Below are 9,473 nucleotides of genomic sequence, written 5' to 3'. Positions count from 1 at the left end.
GGTACTTGAAAGAGTGTCCAGGGAAATCATGGCTCAACTGATGCTTTGTGCCCAGAGCCGTGCTGTGTGGAGGGTCAGACTGCTAGTTGCTGGGGCCATGGCTAGCCTCAGGGGTCTCCTGGGTGTCCCAGTCCATAATGGTGGCCCGGTGGCTCCACCGGCTGTACCTCTAAGGTGCTGCCACATCTGTGGTCTCCTACAGCCCTCAAAGCTTAACTCTCTCCTGTGACAGGTAGAGAAACTAAGGCCCAGATGGGGAGTGCACAGGAACAATGATTTTGAGCTAGAGGTGGGAGTAGAGCCCAGGTTCCCTGATGGTAAGAGAGGGGATGTTTCTTTCCACCACTCTCCAGTAGGACTCTGGCAGGACAGAACTGAAGATCTGTGAGGAGAGAGACCAGGAAGGGCAAACAGCCATCCCTACTGCATTCCCATTCCATTCCTGAGCCTCACAGCCTGTATGTTTTGCTGCCTGTCTGCAGGCTTCCTCTGTGATCTATAGCCCTTTCCTGTGCTCCTCTCTGGGGCTCCTCCCGGGAGCGCTCTCTGGTTCCTCACCACATTCTTCAGTGAGAGCTCTTTGGTGTCTTTAGCAACAGACTGCGCAATGCAAATAAACTAAGTGCGGAACAGTCTTGAGTTGCTGCATCCTCCCCCCAACCCCGCACCCACAAAGCCTGAGCCATCCCAGCGCACAGTTTTATTTTCCATATAAAGATCCCACTGCATTAAAACAGATGCAGCTTCTAAATGACTGTCTTGCAAATGTTGTGTAAGAGGGTCCATAGCTCCCTCTCCCAGCCCCTGCTTCCCCAGAGGCAACGTCTCACTATTCCAATACTTCAGACATCTAGGGAGGGAAGGGTGTCTGGATCTGTAGCTACTCTGGTGGCCACAGAGCCGTCTCCACTTTCCCCCCCAGAAGTGTGTGCCTTCCTGCTGCCTTCTGGGGATCCTGCCTGGGAAACCATGACTGACATGGAGTGAAGCAACACTGAACCAGTTCTGCTAGGCTTGTGGGAGATTCCCCGGGACACAAAGCATCATGTTTATGTGGCTTCTTAAGGACAAATACATGCTGGGGTGTTGCACAACCTGCATGAAGGTTCTTGGAATCCAGCCTGAGACAGTTGGAGGTGACTGTCTTAGAGCTGACCCCAACGCCGGGTGGAACGGAGTCTTCCTTCGTCGTCTGTTCCAGTCCCGAGGCTTTAAACCAGGGGCTGAGTAACATTCCCAGCTTAGAGTGGCAGCTCTATTTAGTACCAACCAGTAGTTGTCCTGTGAGGATGCGGGGCCAGTATTCTGGGTGTTCCAATTTTTCAAGAGAAGCTAGAAATCCACGTATTTATGTAAACGCTACCAACTTACCAATACTGGCAACTAATTCAAATGAAAATAAATATACTGTGCAAGCCAAACAAAACTTGTCCAGGGATGGATGTGGCCTGGGGATGACCATTTGTAAACCCTGCTCTTCATCCTGACTTGGGCAACAAGCCTTCTGGGATCGTTCATCCCTTCCCTCTTTCTTCTCCACATCAGCCGCAGGTGTGAGTGTCACCTGTGGATTCTCTCCCAGCTTGGCCTAGTTGGTCTCTTGGTTTCTGGATTCTTAACACAGCTGATGGCCCAGGATTCTTACTGCAAGATGGCAGTTTGGTCAGTGAGGTAGATGTGGGTATTTCTTTCAGTCTTATAGCCCCATTTCTTTTTCTAAGGCCCCACGATTTTCTCTTTCAGTGGAATTTTGTATGTGGTGTAGGGGAGGTGGTGGCTGGGGTGCGGGTGAGAAGACCTAGCCTTTCAAAGCAGCAGGGGTGATGTTGTAAAGGGATCCTTACAAATGCCTGTAATGTCTAAAGTTCCTTGGACTTTGAATCTTCGGACTCTAGATGGATTTTGAATCCAAATAGGCTTTATGCCTCGTACAGGCAGTATTTAGCAGAGGGACTGCTTCCTTTGAATGTGGCTCAAAGAAAAGTGCTCGGGCATGGGAGCTGACTTGCTGTTGGACCTTGGGCAGGTCATTTGAGCACTCTGGGCTTTAGTTTCCTCATTTATAGGAATTCTTTGATTGCTGAGCTTCCTTCTCCATTGGACCATCTAGGATGATCATATGGCATCCAAGGTCATGCTAATGCTCAGCAAAGTAAAGGTTGCACCTCTTAGCGCTGACTGTCAATTAGCTCTAAATGTCTCTGGTTTAGAACTGGTCCAGAGCATGGCTCTTATTGTGATGAGTCCTGATGTTAATTTTTTAATTTTTAATTTTTTTAGAATTGTTATGATTCAATTATAGTCTTGTTCTTCCCACTCCCATTTCTTCTCAATGGAAAATGATGCTCTTTGTTCTTTTCTTGGCAGCTGCTACAAGCAGATGGGCAAAATTTCTATCTCTGGGGATGGGTTTGGAGGGTTCCCTAAGATTCAAGTCTTCCATATAAAGGAAAGCCCCACTACAGCCTTAAAATAGGGTATAGGGATGGCTACCTACCCCTCCCCAGCTCTCAGGGGGATCCCATGTGTTTTTAAGGCATTTGTGGAAAATATGAACCTTTAAAGGTTGAGGCTGGTCATTAATCTTTATGAAGATAACAGTGAAAATAACAACAGCTAACATTTATCGAGAATTTACTATGCAGCAGCCACTGTTCTATGTACTTAATTAATTTAATCCTTGTAATAACCCTATGAGGCAGGAATGATTCTTAGCTTCATTTTGCAGATGAAGAAATTGAGGTACAGAGGGGTAAGTAATTCACCCAACATTATACAGCTGGCAAATTGCAAAACTGGGATTCAAACGCTAGAAGTCCGGATCCGGAGCCTGTTCACGCCGCTGCAGCTGCCTGTCAATGATTTACAAAAATTGATAATGTTTTACCAATGATTTATAAATATTTTTAAAGAAAAGTAAGGAAAACATAATTTTCTTTGCTTAAGTAGAATGTTAATGGCAAGACAATGCTTTGAAAAGTTAGGACTTTATACAGGACTTCAACAGGAAATAGTTAAATCTATTAATATTATACTATATGTTTGTATACACATAAACCATAATATAGATAAACTATATTTAAATCTGGCATATCCATATATTCACACATCTAGCTATATCTCTGTAGACACACATACATGTATACAGAGAAGGTGCCCCACACAAAAATCCAAAATTAAGTCAGATGCTAGCTTAATTCCAGGTAGTCAAAAAGACTGCCTCAATCCCAGGTCTTTGTTAATACGCTCCATGTTTTCTTAGTCAAAATAAATTATTTGAATATTGGAGAAAACAAACAAATGCTCAGTATATTTGAGGCAGCACATATGCTGACTCATCAGAAAATGGCAAAAGGCCCTATGCTGAGCTCAAGTGGCCATGGCTCCAGAGGGCCTGTGGCTAGGCTGTGGTGTGAACAGAAACATCCATTCCAGGCTATCAGCTGAGGATACTGAGCACCCTCAGTGCCCAGCACTGAGCTGTGAGATCACAGAGGTCAGGGGCCCCGGCCCAAAGAAGTTCAGGAGACACTTCTGTTCTCCCTTTCCCCGTGCACAAGCTGGAGACCAGTGCAGCTTGAAAAGAGCTTCCAGAAAGAATGGTCTGAAATGTGAAAAAGCTTCTTATATAATGCTGAGTGAAAAGAGCAGGACATAAAACTGTATACATGGTTTAATCCTGATTTTGTTTAGAAGAAATGGATATTTCCAAATATGCACAGGAATGCTAGCATAAAGGAAATATACCAAAATATGGTTTTAGATGTCTTCTTTATACCTGTTGTCCAAATAGTCTACAATGAGCACAAAGTACTTTCATAATTAGGAAAAACTCTAATAAATGTTATTTTAAAAGGTCATAGTTGGGGCTTCCCTGATGGTGCAGTGGTTTAGAGTCTGCCTGCCGATGCAGGGGACACGGGTTTGTGCCCGGTTCCAGGAAGATCCCACATGCCATGGAGCGGCTGGGCCTGTGAGCCATGGCCGCTGGGCCTGCGTGTCCAGAGAAGGTCATAGTTGGAGACTGGAATAGAACTTTTTACAAAGAAGTTGCACATTTTATTACCACCTATCTTTCTCCCAAGTGCCAGGGAAGGAACTTTCTTGCAGGCCCAAAAGGGACTTTTGGTCTGGCCCTGGTCAGCTGCTGTACAATGCATCGGGCTTGAGGTCTCATGGAGGCCTCACATGTTGTCCCAGCTGGAAAGTTACAAACTAAGCTTCTCAGAGCCCAAGTTTCTGCAGAAGGACATCAGAGCTGCCAGGTAGCAAAGGGAAGGCACTGCTGCTATTATCCTTTTTATATACTGGACTTTTCCATAAGAATTTTTTTTTTTTTCCCAAAAAGGATTCAATTACTTAAAGTAAGCAAAGATTGGTCTGTTCCAACTCCCTCATTGTACCAAGGCCGTCAATGGAATGGACTTGCCCAGGGTCACAATCCAGTTCATATTAGAACTGAAGCAAGGTCTCTGGAAAGACAGTCCAGGACAGCCCTGGGTCCCAGCCCCGTAGAGCCTTCCACTGTTTTGTATAATTCAGGCTTCCTCTTAGCAAAGCCAAGCCAGGCCTCTCCTGGCAGCACTTTAACCCTTTCTAGTTTTGTAGCAATATTCACATCCCTCCCCCTACCCCCTTGATAATTTCTGATGGGCAGGGATGTTATTTTTCCTGTGGCTCTCTAAGGCAGAGGAACCAGAGTGTGAGAGCTGCCAGGGGACAGGGAGGTCACCTGGTTCAGTGCCTTCATTCCACAGATGGGAGGTTGAGGTCCACAAAAGGGATGGAACTTTCTAACTCACTCAGTGAGTTCCTTATGGAGCTGAAGCTGCTCCAAGAATGGGATGCCTCTTTGTAATATTAACGCATCAATCTCTTCCTACAGAAGAGGCACTTGAGGCCCAGAGAGGGGTGCAAGTTACCCAAAGACACCCAGGGAGGTAGGGGCTGAGTTGGAACTAATCTATAATTCTTCCAAACCCCCAACTCGGGACCTGGGTTCAAAATCTGCCCCCACTTCTGCCCCAGCTTGGCCCATGACCCAGCTGGATATGGGTTTCTGGCATCGCTAGTTGAGATTTCTTCTCCTCCATGACGGTAAATAGCCATTTATTTTTTTGCCCAACTGTTCACAGGATCATCCGGACAAAAGTACAGCAGCCACCCAACCAGCCGGTCCCAGCTTCCAGTCACAGCATAGGTAAGAAGAACTTTTTAAAAAAATTTTAAAATCTAATGGGCTCCAAATACTCTAAAGAACTTTTAATCATTCTTATGGACAGATAATTCTGCATAAAACACTTCGGCACACGTACTAATGCGCCTTCTTTGTCATTCTCCAAGGGCTGAACCTGGTAAATGAATTTTATAAATACTGCTAAAAGGTTTTGAATTTTACTGATTATTATGATAAATAGCTTTCACCATGAGACAGAAAATTGAAATCTAAGCCAAAAAAAAAAAAAATCCACTAATGGGGGTCTATAGAATGTCAGATAATTAAAGTAATAAATCAAGAAAGGGATACTTATTCATAACATTTTCTGCATCATTAGTCAGTAAGTAGTTTTGAATGTGTTTTTTTCTTCTATCAACCAGCCCTTCTACAATTCTTTGTGCACTTGCAGTCTTGAGTGAAGATGTGGCAAAACTTCCCAAACTTTCTTTCTCTCTCTCTCTTGTTTCGATCTCATGTGCTCCGTGAACTGTCAAGGGCTGCCAGTGGGGTTTCTGACACTCATGGGTGAAGTCTGAGAGTGACCATGACTCGTAAGGAGAAGAGTCATATTTCCTACTACCCAGGAGTTCAGAAGTTTCCCTTGCCTTCCCCTCCCTGCAAAGATCGTGAGATGAAAGTGACGTGTGTCTACACAAGGTGTATGATTTCTCCACTTTGGATAAAGGAAACACCTCTGGTTAGTTGGGGGAAAGCTCATTCTGCTATAAGAAAGTGGGTCACCATTCAGCAAAGCCTCTGATGGTTCTGGCTGCCACAGGCCCTGTCAATTTCCACCTAATCACACCTTAATTACACAAAGATTGTGTACCCTTTGTTGCTCCTTCTTTGACTGAAAACTTGAACTCCCCGTGGTGATGGGGGACAGGCAGAGGCCTGGCTTATAGTTCCAGCTTTGTCATTAAGTCAACCAGTGAACTGTGTTAAGCCCCTTCACCTCTGTGAGCCTCAGTTTCCCCATTTGTGGAGCAAGGGGCACAAACCCAGTGCTCTCTGAGGTCTCTGATTCTTCATGGTTGCTTCTTTGAATAAAGGTAAGACAGAATTCTTCCCTTCCATAAAATAATTCTTCATTTAGTAATCCATCCAAAAAGCGTTTGCTAAGCCCCAGCTATGCAGCCCGTGGTGGTGGAGACTTAACGTTATAAGGAAGGTAGGACAAAATCCCCCTTCTCAAGGGCTTCTCGGTCTAATGGAGGAAAATAACAAGGAGAAGTCTGCAAAACACTGAGATCAGGCTCAAGAAGAAAGTACAGGGTGCTGTGGGAGCAGAAGGGAGGGAAAGATCATCTTTGTTGAGCTGGAGTGAACAGGGTTAAGGAGAGCTTTCTGGGGAAGTGTTTGTGGCTGGGATTTCATTTGCAACTTTATTTCAGGTCACATGGCAAGGAATATCAAACTTAGGGTAACTGATAATATTCTTTCAATTGGGTAAGGGGAATAATTACACTTGACAGTCAGCAGAATGCCTTATCTCAGAAATTTGTATAAAATCCATATCTTATTTGTGTACAGCCCCTTATAATTTATTAACTTACTGAGGAGTAAGGAAATGGAAGCTTTAGAGAGATGAAATAACTAGCCCAAGGTCACATGGCCAGTAAGTGGCGGAGCCAGAATTGGAACCTGAGTCTTTTGAGCCGAGTGTGATTACAAAATGTTGAAACACATGCCATCGGCTCTGTCAGCAACGTGGTGAGCCTTGGTCATATGTGGTGGTTGTTTAAAGTACCGAATGACTGGTGAGGTTCTTTCTTCCTCTGTTCTTTGCACCTTAACACAGAAAAGGTTGTGAGATTTGCATAAATCTATTTTGAGGAGCTTCTTCTGGTGAAGGAAAAGAGAAGTTAACGATTTCTACTTCTGTGTCTCCTAAGGAAGATCTAAAATCAAACTCAAATATGAGAAGAAAGGCACTGCTCCCTTTAGGTCTGTAGGAGCAAGAGCTGGATGTGCTCCAAGGAAAGCAACAAACAGCTTCTCAACCAATCACCACCATTTCTAGTAATTTCCTATACTTTAGAGTCAAAAGCGGCTCCACCCGCCTCCAGCTAGTTATAGCCGAAGGAAATGTGTCTGAGATTGGTCTGTAGGTTTTAATGAACCAAGAAAGAATTCCCACAGCCCAGAAATGGAAATTCAGCTGCACAGCTTGAGAGGACCCTGATGACCGACAGGTCTCCCCCTTGGATTCTGGAGCCAGGAGTTAATGTGAAACTTGCACAAACCTCCCCTCCCCCATTCTTATTTTTAGGAACTTAGATACCTGGTCTCAGTCACAATAAGTCACCAACCCACATTTCTGGGCAGAAGAAATCTAGACTTTAAGTCAGTAGAACCAAGGCTGAGCCCTGGTGCTATGGCTTGTTAGCTAGATGACTTTGAGCCAATCATTTTGCTGTGTGGAGGCTCAGTTTCCTCACCTGATGAATGCGGATGAATAATAGCACTCTTGGTTATTGCAGGCATCAAATGAAAAGCACTTTATGAACGTGAAGCATATTATTGTTTTTCATTATTCATTAGTGAGGAGCAGATTACTATAGGGGTTGACTTTAGTTCTTGGGTTCCAGTCACCACTCTGCCTCTTATTAGCTGTGTGACCTTGGGCAAGTGACTTACCTTCTCTGAGCCTTGGTTCCCTTACCTTTCCAGTGACCTAGCTTATAAGTTTGTTCTCAGAATTAAATGAGATGATGCCTGAATGCCTGGCACAGAGTAAGTTCTCAGAAAAAATTATCATTATTATAAATCAATATATATAACATATAGTATATTAATATTATATAATTAATATAAAATATTAAAATCCAGGTAAAGTGGAAGGAGAAAAGACAGCGTGGAGCTATAAAAAGACAGATAGTCTGCATTTGGTGCTTTGCTGGCTCTGTGTATGAGTGTGCAGATATTTATGTCTGCGTGGATGGGTGGATTTGTAAGTAGGGAGTGAGCCTGCCTAATGAGTAGGTCGTTTCTAGCACTGGCTGGTGGTAGGCCCCAGCTCCCCCGTTTCTCTGCTCCATCCCCCTGCTTCCTGCATCCTTGGACAGGCTGGGGTTTGAACTGGTGCCCGTGTTCCCTTCTATAGTGTCAGTTCTCTTCGCGGCTACTCTCATCGCCCAGGTTTGGCCGCTGCCCTGTGGCGAGTGTCCTCAGCACACACCTGCCCTGCCTCGCTCTCTCTCAGTCGCACCAGCCCCCTGTAGGGGGCGTGCCTTTGTATTGGCCCGAAGGCGGGGGCCGACCTCCCTCCTCTCCGGCACCGCCCCCCAGCCTCGCGCCGGGCCCTGACCTCCTTCTCCCTCTGCGCAGTGTCCACCGGCTCCGTGACGCAGGTGTCCTCGGTGAGCACGGACTCAGCCGGCTCCTCCTACTCTATCAGCGGCATCCTGGGCATCACGTCCCCCAGCGCCGACACCAACAAGCGCAAGAGAGACGAAGGTAGGAGACGCCGGCGCTGCCCGTCGGGGCTGGGCCTGGTCGGATCTGTGGGATATGTTTCCAGGCCTTCAGTCAGGGGCGGAAGCACAGACGCCCTCCGAGCACCCCTTACCTGCAGAGCGCTGGAGGCGTCTGGCCCAGCCCAGTCACGTCCTGGCCACGGGGAAGGGGCTGAGCCCTCCGGGAGAGGAAGAGGGCCCCGGCTGGGACTGGACTTCTCGCTGGCCTCCTCCCATCTTCACCCCTTTGGTGGGAAATCCGGGCCTGGCAGAGTCCTTGGGGCCTATGCTTTGCGGCCTCTAAGAAGCCCTTGCATTTGCAGATGTGATGCCCAGAGGGTGGGGTGTGGAGGGTATGAGCACAGCAGCAGTGTCCCCTTTTGGGGGGAGGCCTAGGGGAGAGGGAGGGCCTGGGCAAAGTGAGAGGGGCACACATGAGGTGGCAGGGTCAGCGGGTGGGCTCTCGGAGGGTCTGAGCACGCCTCTTTCAGAAGGCCTTCAGTGCGGTGATGGCGGGGGCGTTGAGGAAGTGAATAATCTCATCTCTGTCCTTGGGCCTGGAAGGAAGGAATGCAGGGGGCTTCCCGGGGATTAAATAGATGACAATCTTCCCTGTTTGTTTTTCTCAACCCTTGGTGTGCCACCCGGGCCTCGGGAGCTGGCCGCCTCTGTCCCGGACATGGGCCCACCTTAACCTGGGTCTCCTTTCCCTGATAGGCTGCCAGTGGGCTGACATTAATGGGTTTGAGAGGAGAAATGACCCCTGGGAGTCTGTAAAACCTTTGTCAGGAAAGGAA

At 46.7% G+C, this 9,473-nt stretch overlaps 1 protein-coding gene across 8 annotated transcripts in view; it reads left to right on the top strand.

The window, feature by feature from the left end:
* PAX5 (paired box 5) overlaps positions 1 to 9,473 on the top strand; it is a 188,732-nt gene that overhangs the window by 22,291 nt on the left and 156,968 nt on the right. For 7 of the 8 annotated variants that reach the window (XM_007456001.1, XM_007456000.1, XM_007455998.1 and 4 more), the window contains 2 exons: positions 5,136 to 5,200; positions 8,549 to 8,677. In XM_007456001.1, the coding sequence (XP_007456063.1) occupies positions 5,136 to 5,200; positions 8,549 to 8,677 (194 nt within the window). The remainder of the gene's footprint in view (positions 1 to 5,135; positions 5,201 to 8,548; positions 8,678 to 9,473) is intronic. The other variant, XM_007455999.1, reaches the window with a different exon arrangement.

This window comes from Lipotes vexillifer, unplaced genomic scaffold, assembly GCF_000442215.2.
Source record: "Lipotes vexillifer unplaced genomic scaffold, Lipotes_vexillifer_v1.1 scaffold920, whole genome shotgun sequence".
In the NCBI taxonomy this organism is placed as follows: domain Eukaryota; kingdom Metazoa; phylum Chordata; class Mammalia; order Artiodactyla; family Lipotidae; genus Lipotes; species Lipotes vexillifer.
This window is presented reverse-complemented; position numbering and strand designations above follow the sequence as displayed.